At 45.1% G+C, this 20,223-nt stretch overlaps 1 protein-coding gene across 1 annotated transcript in view; it reads left to right on the top strand.

The window, feature by feature from the left end:
• Positions 1–13,590: 13,590 nt before the first annotated feature.
• LOC309415590 (E3 ubiquitin-protein ligase RNF38) overlaps positions 13,591–20,223 on the top strand; it is a gene marked incomplete at both ends in the record, with an annotated part of 122,612 nt that continues 115,979 nt past the window's right edge. Inside the window, one exon of the mRNA XM_082013139.1 lies at positions 13,591–14,080. Within this exon, the coding sequence (XP_081869265.1) occupies positions 13,591–14,080 (490 nt within the window). The remainder of the gene's footprint in view (positions 14,081–20,223) is intronic.

The following is a 20,223-nucleotide window of genomic DNA, read 5'->3' as shown; positions in this document are numbered from 1 at the left end:
GCCACTGCCCGAGCATTCACACACCAATCAAGGAGTCGCACACACATCACCTGAGACTTTAACTGCTAAGACGGTTACTCAAGTGAGCCGATGGGTGCTCCTTTCAAGTCCTCACAAATACAAACTCACTCTCGGCCGCTTCTTCTTCTCTCAGGCTTGATCCTAGGTCTCCTGAAGAAGAATCTCTGACATGATGTACACCAGATGAATTTGTTAGGTGGTGCAGCGGTGTGGAACAGCCTGAGCTGGGTGCCTCCAGAGAGGGACCCTGAACAAAAAAATCTCTGGGCAATTATACCCTTACAATCTAAGTTCCCCTCCCATCACGAGACAGTTCAGTCCAATCACAGAATCATAGAATCACAGAATCATTAAGGTTGGAAAAGACTTTCAAGATCATCAAGTCCAGCCATCAAACCAACACCACCATGCCCACTAAAACATGTCCTGAAGTGCCATATCCACATGTTTTTGAATACTTCCAGTGACGGTGACTCCACCACCTCCCTGGGCAGCCTGTTCCAATGCTTGACCACTCTCAGGGTGAAGAAATTTTTCCTAATATCTAGTCTAAATCTCCCCTGGCGCAACTTGAGGCCATTTCCTCTCATTCTACTGCTAGTTACTTGGGAGAAGAGAACACCCCCCACGTCACCACAGCCCCCTTTCAGGTAGTTGTAGAGAGCGATAAGGTCTTCCCTCAGCCTCCTTTTCTCCAGACTAAGTAACCTCAGTTCCCTCAGTCGCTCCTCATAAGACTTGTGCTCCAGACCCCTCACCAGCTTCGATGCCCTTCTCTCTGACACACTGCAGCACTACTTTCTTGTAGTGAGAGGTCCAAAACTGAAAACACTTTTCAAGGTGTGACCTCACCAGTGCCAATCACTTCCCTACTCCTGCTGGCCACTACTATTTCTGATAGAGGCCAGGATGCTGTTGGCCTTCTTGGCCACCTGGGTACACTGCCGGCTCATGTTCAGCTGGCTGTCAACCAGGACCCCCACGTCCTTTTCCACCAGGCAGCTCTCCAGCCACTGCTCCCCAAGCCTGTAGCATTGCACGGGGTTGTTGGGACTGAAGTGCAGCACCCAGCACTTGGCCTTATTAAGCCTCATACAGTTGACCTCCACCCATCTATCCAGCCTGTCCAGATCCTTCTGCAGAGCCCTCCTACCCTCCAGCAGATCAGCACTCCTGCCCAACTTGGTGTCATCTGCAAACTTACTGAGGGAGCACTTGATTCCCTCATCCAGATCATCAATAAAGATTATTAAACAAGATCGGCCCCAAAACTGAGCCCTGGGGTGCACCACTTGTAACCCGCTGCCAACTGGATTTAACTCTGTTCACCACAACTCTCTGGGCTTGGCCGTCCAGCCAGTTCATTACCCAGTGAAGAGTACACCTGTCTAAGCCACAAGCCACCAGTTTCTCCAAGCCAGTGCTGTGGGAAACTGTGTCAAAGGCTTTACTAAAGTCCAGGTAGACAACATCCACAGCCTTTCTGTCATCCACTAGGTGGGTCACCTGGTCATAGAAGGAGATCAGGTTGGTCAAACAGGACCTGCCTTTCATGAATGTGTGCTCGCTGGGCCTGATCCCTTGGTTGTCCTGCACATGCCCTGTGAGTGCCCTCAAGATGAACTGCTCCATGGTCTTCCCTCATACTGAGATCATGCTGACAGGCCTGTAGTTCCTGGGATCCTCCTTCTGGCCCTTCTTGTAGATGGTTGTCACATTGGCAAGCCTCCAGTCATCTGGGACCTCCCCTGTTAACCAGGACTGCTGGTAAATGATGGAGAGTGGCTTGGCAAGCTCCTCCACCAGCTCCCTCAGTACTCTTGGGTGGATCCCATCAGGCCCCATAGACTTGTGAGTGTCCAGGTGGCATAGCAGGTCCTTAACTGCTTCCTCCTGGATTATGCGGAGTTCATTCTGCTCTCCACCCCTGTCTTCCAGCTCAGAGGGCTGAATACCTTGTGGATACCTGGTCTGGCTATGAAAGACTGAGGCAAAGAAAGCATTAAGTACCTCAGCCTTGTCCTCATCCTTGGTGACAATGTTCCCCCCCATATCTAGTAAGGAATGGAGATTCTCCTTGGCTCTCTTTTTGTTGTTAATATACTTGTAAAAACTTTTTTTTTTGTCCCTTATGACAGTGGCCAGATTGAGTCCAGAACCCTCTGCGGAGCCCTCCTACCCTCGAGCAGGTCAGCACTCCCGCCCAACTTGGTGTCATCTGCAAACTTACTGAGGGAGTACTCGATTTCCTCATCGAAAGGAAAGGCTGGACTTTTGCATTTCTAATTTTGTCTCTGCATGACCTAATGAAATCCTTGAACTCCCCCTGCCTGTCGTGTTAATTCAGCATTCTTAGTCATTATTTCCTCTCATCAGGGTGAAAAAGTTCATTAAATAGTACTTGAGTGTCACTCCAATTCGCATATTGGAGAATAGTTGGGCACACTTTTTGGCATCTTCCCTTGGGCAGGGCATCTTACTTCCCCACAATGTGAAGTCACTAGCTTTCCAAGGTTGGTCCTTATAAAAGCTTAATACTGGCAGAGTCTCCACAGGGGTCCAGGTTGTATCGCAACAGGATTAGGAATGTGTGTCATAGAGATAGGAAAGAGTCTGGCTGGAGGGTAAACAGGAGGAGAATCAGAAGAGAGTTGAGGTGACAGACAGGGTAAGGCTGAACTACTCACAGGATTTTCTGGTGCGGTAGCTTCTGCATTCGCACCATACATGCCAGTAATCCATTTGGTATGGGAACCTATGCTCCAGTTGATGTCTCAAATGCATTAATTTCTGTGGATTTCCCTGGATTGGGAAACTACCAGCCTGTCAGCCTCACCACTGTGCTTGGGAAGATCGCGGAGCAGATCCTCCTAGAAGCTATACTAAGGCATACAGAGGACAGGGAGGTGATCTGAGACAGCCAGGCAGTGGAGAAAGCCTTCTTGACATCAATAGTGTAAAAGCAGCTCAGACAGCAACTCTAATTATGCTGAAGCAAACATTGGAGTTGAAACCAAACTAGCCTTTCCCAGGTTCAACATTGCTGTCTTTTATAATGTAAATAGTGTTCAGTGACAGGTTGTTTCTTACCAGAGTTAAAACTTTGACAAAGATCAAACGTGAGATTTTAGCTTGTAACTTCAGTAGCAAAGAACAACCCAGGAGAGTGAAAATGTTCTATGTTCTAAAAACAAAACAAAACAAAACAAAACAACAGTTCCATTTTCTCTGACAGACTGCTTTTCTTCTGAAATTGGGGTAACTTGCTTGTAAATCGTCTGCTTTAGAAGTGGGCCATATTTTCACCCCAAACTTTTCTTCTGTGACAGGTACAGACTGTGATGCCAGCACACGTAGTACATATTTTAAACTTTCCCCAACACTCTGTTCATGACATTCAATTAATCATGGCAGATCTTTTCCCCAGAGACACCATTAAACTCAACAGCAAGAGCTGAAAATGAAGCTAAATCAAAAGCAAAACTAAAAAGAAGGGTTTTCTATTGACTTTAACAGGTTTTGAATCAGGGACTGTTGTTTAGAAATTAGGACATTTGCACTTATGTTGAAAAATAGCTGAGAAAAACTGTGCAAGTATGGTGCTGGACAACTTTTAGAGGTCTGCAAACTGTAGTTCATTAATTGTAACCAGGCTTCTGTATGAATCATAAGAAGGTGAGAATTTAAGTCTAGAGTTAAGAGTCCAAGTATAAAATAGGGAATGGAAAATTTAAAAGACAAAAGCAAAAGACTCATGAACAAACAGTTTTTGTTAAGTCTTGCAATTTTGCTGACATAGACTTAGAGCTTTTCTCGAAGTGCCTTTTCTTGGAGTCTTGAGAGGAAAAGAAAAGAATCTTCAGCTGTCATTCAACAGAAATAACTTTCAGAATGTGGTCAAAAGGCTTGAGAGCATCAGGAACAACACCTGGCTATCTATCTGACCTACAAATAAATCCACCTGCTGGAGCTGTGTTTATTATTTTTGTTGTACCTTATGACTTTGAAGTCTGTCTCACAGTTTGTAGGTGGTACATGACTCATTGATTCCTAAAAGCTTGGGGTTGAAAACATTGCAAACAGTATCTTTGGATTAGTGTTCTAATATAATATGAAGTTTGTACAGTTGCTTTTGAACACTGTGCCTAAAAAACTTGTGAGAGTGGGTGATCCTACAAAACATATAAAACTTCTAGAGTTTAGCATGGCTGAAATTCCACAAACAAGACAGATTAGCTTATTTTTGCTTTTTCCTTCCATGTTTTTTGAAAGAAAAAGGTGAATTAATTATGTTGCTCAAGGATAAAAAGTATACATGAAGCAATACATTCTTTCCTCTTTCATCAGAGCTGTTCCTTGCTGTTCATTTTCTGCTAGAATATTTATTACAAGTTGAAGTATTGTAATCAGCAAGGGGAAGAAAAGATCAGTGAAAATGTTATTTGCAGTTCACAGAAAAGTGTTCACCTGAGGATTTTCTTTCAGAAGATATGAGTCAGGTTTTACCAACTCTAATCATTAGTTTTTAAAATTGGAAAGGTTGGTGTGAATAAAAAATACATATCTGAAAGTGCTAAGTAGGAGAAGTAGCTTAAGGAAGGTTTTTTACAAGCTCTCCCTGTTTGGCAGAGATCTTTGTGAATTTAGATCCAGCATAATTTTAGTTTTAAAAAGCAAGCTGTAATATCCACCTGGAAAACTGCGGTAGGTCAGAAAAGTGTTAAAGTTGTAAATAAGGAAAAAGCAGTGTTTAATGAAGAATAAACCACATGGCTTCGACAAAGCAGGTACTACAATGAACCAAGACAGAGCTTCAGATTTTGTGAAAGCTTCTCAAGATTAGGTGCTTGGAAGAAAATGTAAAAGGTGGGATGTTACAGGACAAGGTGCAAAAAAGTTTGAAAATTACAGTTAAAAATTACATTAAAGGAAAAGTCATGCAGCATAGCCAAAGGAGAGCTTTTTCTTGTGAGATTTTCCTCATGACAGCATGGCCAATACTCTGCTTTGAAAGGCATCCCATCCAATCATTTCCATCTTTAGAATGGCACTCCCAAGCAACTTTTGGTGACTAACTCCTTGTGAGTACATGCACTTAAATGTGAAAAAGCTCTGAATGAGAACCAACAGATATAAAATAATGAGCCAGAGAAGAACACCAAGGAGGCTGTGTATGTGCTGCTGTACTTTGGACAAAGGTAATGTGATCAGTCATGCAGCTAACAATAATGCAAGTAAAAAGAATGACAGTTTAGATAACTTGTGTGTGGTATAAATTACATCAGTGAAAGTATTGCAATGTTCTATAGAAGTACAAATACTTTTTTCTGGGAGCTTGTATCTGCCCAATTTAATGCCTGTGCAAGTCTGGAGAGCTCATAAAATCAGCTGCATACCAACAGATATGGGAACACCTTGTTAGATGTACATCATGTAGTTTCATCAAACTACATTGCAATGCTGGAACAATACAGACGAGCAGCTGAAGAGAGAGTAGCCAATGAAGCTGCAAACAGGTAACAACAGATGAGGAGAAGGCAAAAACAACTTCTTTGCCTCAGCCTTCATGTGCAATCTCTCTTTCCACACCTCTTGAGTGGAAGGACCACAACTGCTGTGATTTAGCCCCAGCCGGCAACTAAGCCCCTTGCAGCCACTTGCTCACTCCTCCATGGTGGGATGGGGAGAGAACTGGTAGAGTAAAAGTGAGAAAACTTGTGGGTTGAGATAAAGATAATTTAATAGGTAAAGCAAAAGCCACGCACGCAAGCAGAGCAAAACAAGGAATTAATTCACTACTTCCCATTGGCCAGCAGGTTCAGGTGCTCAGCCATCTCCAAGGGAAGCAGGGCTCTATCACGCGTAATGGCTTCTTGGGAAGACAGATACCATCACTCCAAACGTCCCTCCACCCCTTCCTCCTTCTTCATCCCAGCTTTATATACTGAGCATGATGTTATATGGTATGGAATATCTCTTTGGGCCGCCTGGGTCAGCTGTGCAGGTTGTGTCCCCTCCCAGCTTCCTGTGCACCCTCAGCCTTCTTGCTAGCAGGCCAGCACAAGAAGCTGGACTGTCCTTGACTACTTAGCAACAACTCAAAACATCAGCACATTATCAACATTTTCTCACCCCAAATCGGAAACATAGCCTCACACTAGCTTCTGTAAAGAAAATTAACACTATCCTGTCTGAAAACAGGACAAGAAGACAGGGACTGGAAGAGCAAAGTCCCTCCCACTGTAACAGAACATAAGGTTTGAGGCCACCTGAGGCCTCATGAGGAACCTGAATATACACAAGCCTACGGGACCTGATGAGATACATCCCAGAGTCCTGAGGGCATTGGCTGAGGTAGTTGCCAAGCCACTCTCCATGATATTTGAAAAGTCATGGCAGTCAGGTGAAGTGCCTGGTGACTGGAAAAAGGGAAACATCGCACCTATTTTTAAAAAGGGTAGCAAGGAGAACCCTGGGAACTACCAACCTGTCAGCCTCACTGCTGTGCCTGCCTGATACCCCAGCCTAGACCCGAGGTCCCCCGATTGCCAGCTCTTCCAGCTTGAAGATTGCCAGCTCTTCCAGCTTGAAGATTGCCAGTGAATACATACACAACCCCATGCACAGCATGGGGAAGATACAGACACTCACCCCTCCGGCAGCTAGCACCAGGCACACAGGTTGTAACCTGGAGTGCATTGAGGATAACTTCTTAAGAAGTATCTGCCAGGTAACAGCCAGCCTTCCAACATCATGGACCTAGGATAAGGTCCATAAGGTTTGCAACCTTAACCATTGCAAAGTTCCAAGTTTGCCTACAGTTTCTTGATAACTCATCAGCTGATGTGACTGATCAGGTTTGCTTCTGCGTATTGTCTTCAGTAATGCTAATTGCTCACATTGTATGACTCTCTGTGTTTTTCTTCCTCCTTTCCTTATCATGCCAATTTTGCAAGGTCCTTAAATCAGATCTTACTGAAAAAAATATTCTCACACTCCACATATGCTTACCAATTAGTGTGACTGACCATGTTTGTTCTCATCACTGCTTCTCTTACCGTTTGTCAGTCAAGTTTCTGTCTCTGTATGTTCTGATTTATGGCTTCTTTGACAAGATACCCTTAAAGGGATGGACACTCTCCTTCCACAGCCTTCAGTGTTCTTCTTATATATTTCAGTTTCCGTATTTTGCCTCATCTATCTTTCAATACAAGCAGCAAAGTAGTGTGATTCAAAGGTCATTTTTCTGAAGAGCAGCAGATAGAATTACATCGTACAAAATGGGATTAGATGAGCAGGCCTCATAACAATGTACTGTCCTATTATCTGCAGTAAAATCATTCCTGCAAATGAGATAATTTTGTCTATAACCACTTTGTGATTTGGCAAGGCCTATGAGCTTTCTTCTTGTGATTTGAAGAACATTTGAAGGAATGTTCAGAAAGAGAGATTTGCCTTGTTTTTCCTATTGGTTGTGTGTAGTTTCAGAGACACTAAGGTCTGGTCTGGACTTGGCAAATTTGCCATCCTATTTAGCAGATGTGAGGCCTGGATGTCATAGGGGCAGTCTGGCTGATTTTATGGGCTGTAACTACACCTTTCTTATTTAAAAAAACAGAACAAAAAAACCCAACCTGTTTAAGGTCAATATGAATAAAGAGGAAAAACTCATATAAACCTACTAATTATCTGTATATTGCATTCATGTCAACTTTAAAATACTTGTCTGCAAGTACAATGAAGTGGTAATATTTCCCAAGAACTCGCAGCCCACTTTAACACACATTCATAAGCCTGTTACAAAGGATGATATCCCTTACACACTATAATGAGCTGGATTATATTTTAATCCTGAAAATCAAGCTAAGGTTGTTCCAGGCCTGCTCAATATTTAGGATTTAAGAAGTGGAAGAGAATGTGTCAAATATATAGCAATTGTATTTCACTGTGCTTCATCCTTTGACTAGAAGTAGGTAGAACTTTCACTTCCAAGAGAACTCAGGTGGCTTGAAAGGCAGGGCATGGTTCATGCAGAACGACCAGCTTTGAGACTGTGGGGAGAAGAACAAGAGGCAAGTGCAACTGTGACAGCATGTGGGATTAAGACTGTGTGTCACTTTGACCTATTTATTTGACGGGCAAGCCATGCTTTGGGAAGGTTTCTCAACAAAGCATGGACAGCTCTAGTTTGGTTGCCTTCCCAGACTCCCAACTGTCTTGGCACTGTTGCCAAACCCTGTGCTCCCGCTGTACTTGTGCATGAGCCTACTGGTCAAGACAGCTTGTGTGAAGCAGCCTCTACACTTGCCTGTTGAGGTAGAAAATGCTTTTATTGTATTTTGAGGCCACTAATCCAGAGAGCTTCAAATCTTGACTTCAGCATGGTCTTTCCACTGGTTAAGCTGCCCTGTAGGCAACCAACTCCTGTTTTGGCACTTTGTGGGCCAACAGTGAATGGCAGCAGGGTGTGCACTGTGCTGCACCACGGTGTGTGTGTATTATACCAAGGCAGTGAATGCACTCCAGCCCTTAACTTAGGTCACACTGGTCACTGCACTTCTTATCAGTTATAGTTTTTCAGGAAGATGAAGTCTGACAGGAAGGATGGTTCATCCCTTTAAGACCCTTTTATCTGAAGCAGAGACAGTGATGAATGGGAAGGGTTATAAAATTTTCTTAAAAGCATTTTGACTTTGAATATATGTATCAGAGAATAGTCACAGCCACTTTAGCCATTTTGCCTTTATGAGTAGTGATGTGCTTTATCAATTCACGGTTATTGATGAACAGCTATTAGCTCAGTGCTTCTGCTGTTCCTAGGCACTGTCAGGGAGGACAGTGTTCCAAACTTATTCTCCATCCTGAGGTGAAGTTTAACCAGACAGAGATGGTGTGTGTTCAGCATCAAACTTGAGACATAGAGTATGAGTTCTGCCACCAAGATGCCATGTCTCTACAGGCAGATCACTGCACTTTTCCATGCCCTTGCTTCCCTTCTTCCTCTTTCTTCTACATGTTTACATTGTAGGCTTTTCAGGACTATCGACATGTTTGTACAGCACCTAACATAATGGAGTCTTGCAGTTGACTGAATTTTCTCTAGGCTGTCACACTGCAAATGCAAAGCAAGAGAAGCAGCTGAAATTCCTTTATCTCTGCAGTCTACCATTTAGGGTATTTCCCTGTTGCACCATATCATTTGCGCCATCAAAGTCACTCTGAATGCTAAAGTGTTTCTGTTCTGTAGTCAGATATTGGTAAAGCCCATTAAGGGTGACACAACAGTAGTGAGAAGATAGGAGGTAACAAGTACGTCCTCTAAGAACCATCAACAATACAGCCAGTTCTTGTCATGCAAAGCCCTTCTCATTTCACATACATTCCTTGCTCCTGTTTGTGTACAAATAAGCAAGTAATTGTGCATACTCTTCAGCTATGATGTGTGCTCAGCTTCAAGATTTTTCTCCTCTGCTCACTGAGCTTTGCCTAGGGTGAGATGCAACTCAAATGGAAGGTACAGCAGAGTATAGAAATTACTATTTGAGAGCACCAACAGTGCAACTTCCAAGTAAATGCTTGCAAGTAAATTGCTTGCAAACAGCAAGTAAATGCTGGCATGGAGTATGAAGAAGGAAATCAAAGGGCCCATCTTAAAGACCTAAAATTACTGTGTGCAGTCTTGGAAAAAAGTTATTTTACTGCAGAAACAGAAGAACTGAATAGATTTTCATGTATTACAAATGCTAATATTTATTTCCTGAGAGATGTGTCCCATCTTCTGCCTTTTGCATTTCTCATTCTTCAATGAGGTTAGCAATGTCCCAGCAGCAGTTTCAACAATAGACTCGCTCTAGTCCCTATAGATACAGTCCTTAGCCAGATGCTAAGTCCTGTGCCCAGTGACGCCTATAGGAGAAGCTTAGCGTCTGGCAATACCAGCCTCCAACTCATAAATGGCAACTTAGGCTACCCCTGCAATAAGCAGCAGAAGCTGCAGACATGGAAAATGCAGTAGTCATGAAGTTAGTGCCAGTGGAAATACCTTGTACTCCACCTGTACTGTTGCACTCAACAATGAGATTTTTAAGTCCTGTTGATTTCACGTGTCTTTCTCAACTACTTAAAAGAGAAATTAATGTCTCCAGGAAGCTGGATATACATTTTCTTCACAAGAAATTTGCTGGTGAACATGTTTGTTTGCCTGTGGAGTAAAGAAAACTATATGTATATCAGCTTTCTGTTGAGAGAGGCATACTTTTAAAAAATCTACCATCTTGTCAGTCTTACTTGCAGTAGAACTTTTCTATACATCCCTCTCATAATCAGGCACTTCAGCTGCACTGAGGAGGACAAAATAGAGATAATGAAGGATTCAGGGTAAAAATCACCCCATTGCAAAGTCTGGCTTACACAAAGCCTTAAACACTACTTCAGCTGTTTTACCAACATTGAAGAGATGCATTGGGCACAGTAGAGGTTCAAGTTGTTCAATTTTCAATGAAACAACACACCCAATATCACTTTTTCAACACTGGACTACAGTAAGAACCCTGAGAATCATACACTACAACTGATTCTGGCAGACCATTTAGAGATATGGAAATACAGACTCAAATTTTGTGTTGGTTTTTATGCAGAACTAGTTATGAGGTTGGACAAAACAAGCACGCCTGGTCTGCAACTATTTGACATCAGTGTCCGATGTTCTTGTAGTGATTGTTCTGACTCAAACCAGTGAGGTCTGAATCCACCCGAAGTGAAAAGAAGTCTATAATACTGAGTGCAGTAGCTTTCTGATCATTGCAGTATTTCAAGTTTGTAAACTTTAAAACAAAATAAAAGTCACAACAGAGAAAAAGAAAAAAAATCACTTGTTATAACTTTTCCCTGGATCTGTTTGATGTAAACTATCAATAACTTGAACTCTGGACATCCACCTATCAGTATGTTTCTGTTTAGAAAAAGTAGGTAAGATACCAGTTGTTTTAAACCTCTAAAAATAGAAAACCTTGTCTTTAAGTACGTGAAGACCTTAAACAGACTAGGCTTTCTATACACTGCCAAAAGCTCGTCTGTTTTCCAAATGTGGTAATTACCCTAATAAGGTATTAGGCTAAACATATTACCTTTTCTTGTCACACTTGATTTAAAAGACACTTGGAAAAAAACCTGGATCTAGCTCTTGTTATATTATCTTGAAAAGGCTTGACTGAAATTTAGAACGAACAGGAAAATGGAATTCCTTAGCTCCAGGAGTAGATGACGTGCAATGCACCAGAACTGTCAGGTTATGTGTCTGCAAGACTGCTGACATAGCGAACAGAAACAGCCTTCCTGAACTTCCAGATAGCCTGTTGTCTGGAGTGCATGTTAGATTAGTACCTGAAGTAGCTTCATACTGCAGAAGTATCTTTTCTTTGTTTATTTCTGGAAGACAATGTAGGTGCAAAAAAAGTTAAGAAACATTGTCTTAGTTGAAGGACTAATGCTACTTTCACACATTTTCCTGCAGTATAAAATCCTCCAGTATTCAAATCTGCAGAGTTTTGGAGGGCTCACCAAAAAAAAAGAAGTCTCTGCCACAATACAGTCCTACGTACTATGTTCAGTATGGGAGTAGTTTTAAAGCAACTTCCCCCCAGGAAGTGAGTGAAAAATGAATAAAAAATACAGCAATACTGGCTCAGTTCATCTCTTTCTGCCATCTATGTATTGCCAGGAGCTTCATACATGTTGCGTGTGCTTGTCCTATAGGATTACAAGATAGGAGCTGTTGGACTTGTTTCCTAATTCGGGGCTGGAAACATGAGGGGTCGGCTCTGTGGAGTTTGAACAAGTAAATCGAGAAAGGCTTTGAACAGCATTATATAATTGCTGGGATACGTGAATCGTCAGCAGTAGGCTACAAGTCCCACAGGTACTAGCCCTCTGGGGAGTCATGGTCAATTTTTCCCACACTAGCGGAAAACCTCAGTCAAATGACATGAAGGATTGGGGGAAGGGTGGCACAGCGGGGTAATGCTGACAAAGGCATGATTTGTGGAAACCCTTCCCATACAGCATTGCACAGGAGAAAGTGGCACTGCTATGATGTGTAAAATGAAGTAAATTCTTCATCTGCACATTTAGATCTCACAGAATTGTTGTTATTCCATTGATGACAGCAAGTGCATCCCTCTAAGTAGTAAATTTCGCTAAGTAGTGATTTTTCTTTGGTTATATATGTATACGTTTTCCCATTATTTTACTCTTTCTGAAAACTTAATGCAGCTGGATTGGCTCCACAAACGCAGCTGTTTATCTCAACACAGAGACGCATGCATTGATGCACGGAAACATTTTCATTACTTCAAGGGAAACCCTTAGTTGCATTGCTGGTATCTTTTCCTGCAAATGGATTAGCTTGAATAATGCTTATCTGACAACAAAGCAAAAAACCGTCATTCCCGTGACAAGTTTTAAAGAGTTTACCGACATCTCTTATTTCTTTGCATAAACCGGCAGGCGCAGTTTGCCCCCGCAATTTCAGCGCCCTGTATCAACCGTGCCCCGCTGATGCCTTCCAAGCTGACGGGCTGACGACAGGGTGGGGCGGTCCCTGATCCCCACACGTGCCTATAAGGGCCGGCTCCGCCTGAAACCCCACACCGCCCGGCGCCGGCGGAGAAAGCGCCACTCGCTGTTGGCCACACCAGTCCCTCCTGGCCCGAGGCCGCCCTCTCCTGGGCCGCCGCTGCACAGCGTCCATGCTCCACCGGGGCCGAGCGCAGTCACTGCAATCGCCCACCGTCCAATCGATCCTGGGCTTGTCCCTCTGCCCGGGGGGTCGCCCCCGCTGTAGCACCGTGCTGCTTCGCTAGGTGCGAAGAGGGGGGCGCGGAGCTGAAGGCGTGGGGGCAACGAGACCCCTGCACACCACAAAGGCGAAAGGCCCGCCCCTGCCCAGCGCAGAGTCGGAACGCGAGACAGGGCGAGGATGATCCCGGGTTCTGCAGGCTCGGGGCGGGCTGAGGCTTGCGGGAACCCCGGGGCCCGACCGATCGCGGCGTAACGTCCTACTCCCGGTCGCCGCCCAGTCGAAGGGGAAGCAGAGGCACCGCCACAATAAAGGGCGCTGACAGCCGCACCTGTGTGCTCTCCGCGAGCTATCGCGCGTTATAGATAGCACCTGTGTGCTATCCGCGGGCAGCGCTGTTATGAACTGGCTCGGCCCCACGAGGGGGTAGTGGCCTTCAGGACGCGCTGGGCCGCCGGCGGCGCGCTGAGCGCTCCCGCCCGCCGAGCAGCTGGAGTCGGGCCGGGGCGGAGGAAGGGAGGAAGGAAGGAAGCAGGCGGGGAAACTTCCTCCTCCTCGGCAGCGAGCCGGGCGGCGGTGGTAGCTTCTCCCTTGGGGCGGCTGGCACAGCTCGGCAGCAGCCTCCTCTGCCCGGCTGAGGGCTGCGCGCCAGCTGGAGACTGCCCACGCCGCCCATGCCACCCACGTGTCTCCGCTGGCGCTGACCGCTCCTCCGTCCCCGCGGCGGGGCTGCTCGCGGGGAGGCAGGCGCCGCCGGCTGGCCGGAGCGAGCGATGCCGGTCGCCGCTCGCTCAGCGCTGCGCGGGGCGCAGTCCGACGCCTGCTTCTTCGCCTTCGCCCGCCGACGGGATCGCGGCGCCGCTCCCCGCGGTGAGGAGAGCGGCGGCGAGTTGCCTCCCCGCCAGGCCGACGAGGCGTGCCGGCAAGGGAAATGGGTGGCTTCTTCCGCCGCCCCCTTCCTGCCTTCCTTCTCCTCCTTCCCTCCGCCGCCCCACGCCTCCGCTGCCTCCTCCCCCGCTGCCGAGGCCACTGCCTCCGCCTTCCCCTCGCCTGCCTGCCTCCTCCCGGCACCCCCCAGGAGCCGCGCGCGCTCCCGCTTCGCCTTCCCCGGACTCGCCATGAGCGGCGGTGCCGCTCGCTTACCGCCGCCACCCCTCCACGGGCCAAACCTGCCGGAGCCGGGAGCGTGCAGCCAGGGCCGGGGTAGCCCCGCCGGCCACAGCGCACCCCGCGCCGCCCCGGGCGCTAGAGGCCCGCCACCAGGTGAGCAGGAAAAGGGCCCCGTAGGACGGGGAGTAGCTCTGGACGTCCCACCACCGCCCGGGAGCGCAGCCGGCCCGAACCGTCTCGAAGTTGTCCTCCGCAGCGCCCTGAATCGCGGCCGCCCCGGCGGATCCGTGTCCCGGGTGGGACACTGTCAACGGGACGGGACGGAGGAGAAACTCCCACCGGTCACAGCACAGCGAGCCAAGTCACGACAGCTGCCGACAGGCCTTGTGTCGTCCGGCGAGCCACGGGGGTGTCCGGGGGCTGCCGCGGCGCGCCCGCCCCCTCTTGCGCGTCGGTGGCTGGCGCGGCGATGGCTTCTTCCCCTCTGGTCGGGATGCGGCGTTGTGAAGCGCGGGCGGCCCGCGATGCTGGGGCTGGGGGTGTCGCCTCCGGTCGCCGTAAGGCTGCTAGCGGTTCCGCGCCCTGCACCCCAGTCTGTGGACCGCCCGTGCAGCCGGAGGGGTTGCGCTGCGTTGTACGTCCGTGCTTGCTCGCCCTCGCGGTGGCGGTTGGCCGCGTCTCGTGCGAGCTTTTGGTGTGCCCTCGGCAGCGCCGGGGCCTGGCCGGCCCTGTCCTCCCTTCCTCCTTCTTTCCCTTCCTCCCTTCCTTCCTCCCTCTCTCTCTCTCTCTCTCTCCTTCCCTGCTTCCTCTTGTCCTCCCTCCCTCCTCCCGCTCTCCGTCCTTGCAGCGGTCGCCGGCCTGCAACCTGCTGACGGGCTCCGCAAGGCGCCCGCTGCGCCGCACTCCTGAAAGGTGTTTTTTTGGGGGGGGTGTGGATTGTGTCCATGAAACAGGCGCTGCCCCTCGCACCGGGCTGCCGGTATCAGTGAGAATCCACGGTTTACAGTGGCGGGTCACCTCAAGTTCCTGCGTGTAGCTGAAAAATGCTTCGAAAGTCAGGCTGCCTCTGTGGGAACCCCAGATCAACAGATGCACCTTAAACGTGTCCTTGAGTTTCCTGTTAGAAACAGCCTGCAGTAGGGTCTCCCTGAGGAAGTCTTCTGGGCATGTGGTTCACTTGTCCTGGAACTATGATATTTTTAGGACTGAGGTCCCAACATCTGGGTTGATGTGCTTTCCCACATGCTTAAATTTAAACAACAGTTTGTGGTTTCAGGACTGGGGCCTTAGATGTTTTCCTAAGCTGTTGTTTGGCAGCAAAAATGAAACTGTTTATGTATATATGAAGCTTAGTAATTAGGAAGTGGTATGTGAGAACAACAGAAAACAAGACATTGTTCTTTGGGCCTGGAGGGTGAATGAATGAGATACCTAATTAGTCTTAGAATGTCTTTTTAGTGGTGCTCATGTCTTGGGGACTCGCTTGGATGATTTACAGGAGTCTGCAGTATGGGTGTTTATACTGATGTAAATCTTGCTCTGAAATGAAGTAGGTCTTATAGGGAAGTTCCTCTTCAAGTCTGTGGTTGACAGCTTATTAAAGGATTATGATGCAGAAAGTTGAGGAAGAACTTGAATTTTTACCTTTGAATTGTATTACATAGCTCAAAAATAGCTTTTCCTGTGTGCTGAGACCACACAGCATATGGGGAAGATCAGTCTCTCCTTTCTAGCTATTTAGGCCTTCCAAATAAAATATATAGGAGAAAAATATTCTTCCAACATGGGTGATCTAGAAATGGAGATTTACATGATGAAACTGTATTTCAACTTTTTGTTTTAGAATTGCTTGGACATTCTTGATGTAGATGATAACCTTATCTTAAAGTCTGATCTCAAAACCTCTCCTAACCTTCCCAGACTCTTAATAGTCCGATAAACAAATTGACATAGTATGCTACTATTGTGAGATACAAGCTTTTGTATTTCCCATGATTTGGCAAATCTTGGTGGAGAAGAGAACTGTAACCTTTACCATATAATAAATTAATCACAGGCCTTGTTGTTGGATTAGGAATGCTGCGCTTTTTCTCCTCCAAAAAGGGAGGGGGCTTTTTGTGTTTTTCCTGAAGTTTTGGTATTCACTAGCACAGATCCTGTGCTTAAAAGTCCTGTGCTTAATGGTGACTAGAATAGTCAGAAACAGTTTGCTCAAAAGAGGTCTTGCAGATGCCCAAGTTAAATGATTAAGTTTTACAGTATATTTAAGTCACAGTAGCAGGTGAATCTTTCATTGTTAGTCATCTCAAAAATACATAAAATGTTTTCATGTAGTATGACCTCTGATTAATCTTTGAATTTTGAGATGATGTCATAATTTAGAGACAAATCCATGAGATTTCTAGATTGGGGATGAGAAACGTATTTTGTTTTCTCCAAAGGGAAAGACTTATTCTTTGTGAAAGTCTACCTGTTTCATTCAAATATTTGCCACCAGAGGGGAAAATAATGTACCAAACTCTTGCATCAGGGCCAAACTTGGATTGTTTTGCTGAGCATCCTCTTAATCGAGCTCTTGAAAGCAGTTGGTTGTCATATTGGTGGTCCCAATATACTAACGTTTGATAAAAAACTGTATTGAGATCTGATCTTCAAACATGAGGGTCTTGTGAAATTACTGTATGTTACAAGCAAGGTTGAGAGAATATTTGCTTATTTCTTTTCCCCCAGCAGAAAAATGTTTAGTGATGGCTGGTTCTTCTGGGGTTTTTTTGTTGTTGTTGTTTCTTTTGTATTTTTCTGCCAGTGTGTGTCAACAGAGGAGAAAGTCTCTGCTGTTAAATTAATGAAAGACTACTGGACTAGTAAATGCTGCACTGAAGAGCTGATCCTTTGTTTCATTCAGGAAATTGGTCCTGATCTTAAGAGGCAATTCACCTTCCATAAAGTACTTTGCCTCTGCTGGGGTACATGAATCTCCTCAGTGAAAAAGAAACCCACCTAGAGGCAAGGTTGTCATCTAGGAAAATAAAAGTGTGTCCATAGTGGAAATTCTTAGACCTTTTTTGTAAGGTCTATGTTAACATTCTTAGGTTTTGCAGCATTTGGGAGGAAAGATGGCTTTTGAAAGTTGCAGTGTACTTAAGTGTGGTGGGTTGACCTTGGCTAGACACCAGGTGCCCACTAAAGCTGCTCTACCATTCCCCTTCTCAGCTGGACAGTGGAGCGAAAATGTAATGAAAAGCTTGTGAGTCGAGATAAGGACATGGAGAGATCATTCAGCAATTACCATCGCAGGGAAAACAGACTCGACTTGGGGAAAAATTAGTTTAATTTATTATGAATCAAATCAGGGTAGAGATAATGAGAACTAAAACCAAAACACTTTCCCCCCATCGCTCCCTTCTTCCTGTGCTCATCTTCGCTCCTGTTTTTTCTCTATCTCCCCACTTGGCCTTGAGCAGCACAGGGGGACAGGGAATGGGAGTTGCAGTCAGTTCATCACATGTTGTTTCTGCAGCCCCTTCCTCCTCAGGGGGAGGAATCCTCACACTCTTCGCCTGCTCCAGTGTGTAAGTCTCTCCCACGGGAGACAGTCCTCCATGAACTTCTCAGACGTGAGTCCTTCCCACAGGCTTCAGTGCTTCACAAACTGCTCCAGTCTGGGTCCCTTCCATGGGGTGCAGTCTTTCAGGAACAGACTGCTCCAGCGTGGGTCCCCTGCGGAGTCACAAGTCCTGCCAGCAAACCTGCTCCAGCATGGGCTTCCCATGGGGTCATAGCCTCCTTCAAGCATCCATCTGCTCTGGTGTGGGGTCCTCCACGGGCTGCAGGTGGAGAGATATCCACTGCTCCACTGTGGACTGCCGTGGCCTGCAGGGAGACAGCCTGCCTCACCATGGACTTCACTGTGGGCTGCAGGGAAATCTCTGCTCCAGCACCTGGAGGACCTCCTCCCCCTCCTTCTTCACTGATCTTGGTGTCTGCAGAGTTGTTTCACATATTGTCACTCCTCTCTCTGTCTGCAGTTGCTGTGTGCCCTTTTTTCTCCCCCTTTCTTAACTCTGTTATCCCAGAGGCGCTACCACCATCGCTGATGGGCTCAACTTTGGCCAGTGGTGGGTCTTTCTTGGTCAGCTGGCATTGACTCTACTGGACACAGAGGAAGCTTCTATCAGCTTCTCACAGAAGCCACATCTGCAACTCCCCCCTGCCCCGCTACCAAAACCTTGCCATGGATACCCAATACATTAAGACACTAGTGTAATGTCTATAGCTGGTGAAAGCAACTTTTCTCTTAAACATCTTTGTTATGCATATGTTTTTTGGAAGTTGTCTGGTAAACTCTGCTAAATTTAATTATTATTGCTTGTACTCCTGATGTTGCAAAGTCTTTAGTTAGAATAACTTTAAAATTATTGTTTAAGATGCACATAAGGCTAAGTCCTATCAGGAAATATTGTTAAGAGGAGTAATGGTAAGTGCTTATTTAGGCAGATAACTAGGAATCTGCTAAGCCTTTCAGTTTGAAGAAGCTGACACTGCTGATAAAAGCATCAGTGCCAGTTTTTAAACATAACTGCGGAATGTGAGGGAGTGGACTTGCTTGTAAAGATAGTATTAATGTATTGATTAAATGCAGTAGAAAGCTGTTTGAATTCATAGTGATTTTGCCTAATGCAGTATATGCTAAGCAGTTGTAACAGAAGTACTAAACCTCCTTGTATGTTCAACAGATCAGCATATTTATGCTTTTGTGCCTTTAGCAGTTGTGCATGGTTATACCATCTATGCATGTTATGTGTGGTTTTGTTGTCAAACTGGAAAGCAGTTACTGTGGCTTACATTGAGTGTTATACTTAATTCTGGCATGCCAGGAGATAGATATGAGTTTTCTGATTTATGTCATGGTGATGCCTTCACAGCTATATAACTGTGTAAAATAAAGCAAGATGGAAAGACAAATTCTTAGTAAGAACAAGTGAAGCACATTCAGTATGTGGATGATTTTCAAGAGTTGTGATTGACTTTGATAGATTAAAAACAAACAAACAAAAAACAAACCAGAAACTAGTATTGCAAGCACCTTTATTTTAATTTAGTTAAAGTGAGGTGTTCATAAGTAAAGAAGTGGCTTGGTGATGCTTCTTGGTTAGAATTACCACAATATTGTAAACATGTTACTTTACATGTTTGTTGGTAGAACTAATCTGTCTTGGACACTAGATTGTAATTTTCTTTAGTATCTCAGATTTATTATAATGTTGGTGTGTTGTTTTTGCTGGTTTTGGATTATAAAGGAAGATAGAAGGCTTTGGTTTATACATACAGTAGTTGTACTCTGAGTAGATTGTAGTAATCATGGAATTAATGTTAGCAGACATTGAATGTTTATTTAAAGAATTTTGTTATCGCAGAAGTAAGTTGTATATTTATGTGATTAATTTGGGAAATAAATGCAAATCTACTTCCTTAACAATTAGTTTCAGATGTTGTACATTCATTTGAAGTCATTCTCTGTGACTACTCTGTCACTTTATTTTTTATTTCACTTTGACTTTCTTTGGTAAATTAATAGGTAGTCCTTACATGAACTGGAAATTATAAATTTATGGCCCAGAATTGTTCTATGCCATAAATGTACCGAATGAAGTTATTTTGGAGGTATGCTTTTTGCATGCCAGCACCAAGCAGCTCAGGTGAATGCTAGCAAATGTTGGTATTTCCCCCCGACTTAAGTATTTAAAGATGGTGTGCGACTGAGATAAAATTATTTTAAGAAAAATTAATAAAATTTTAAAAAAAGCAGATCTTTTAATTGTAGTTCTTGTAGTATGAACAACTTTGTCTTTGTTTATACTGGCATATTCAAATGTAAAATATGCAGGAGCACAGGAATGAAAATTCCAAATTGTCTCTACAGTAGAAATTTCAGTTTAATAATAGGAAAAAGACCAGAGACAAGCATTTAATTTTGAAATGCGTGCTCTACTTTGCAACATCTGCTTATGAAATAATCTAAATTATCCTTTTGGTCTAATCCATCAAGATACCAATTATTGCCAGTATGTGTTGATTTGAACTGGATGTCGAACTGGAACTGTTCCTTCAGCTGTCAGAAGGACCGTGAATTTGGGAGGCTACACAGCAAAACAGAGCTGCAATATAGCTGGCAATTGATTTGGCTTGTAAACTTACATGTCCTTTGTTAGCTACTGCCTTGTCTAAAATTGTTAATTGCCTAGAAATTGTGGGAGAGATTTTCATTAAGAGGGAAAGTGTTAGATATGTGTGTT

Source organism: Phaethon aethereus (assembly GCF_964289735.1).
Source record: "Phaethon aethereus genome assembly, chromosome: Z".
Taxonomy (NCBI): Eukaryota; Metazoa; Chordata; class Aves; order Phaethontiformes; family Phaethontidae; genus Phaethon; species Phaethon aethereus.
This window is presented reverse-complemented; position numbering and strand designations above follow the sequence as displayed.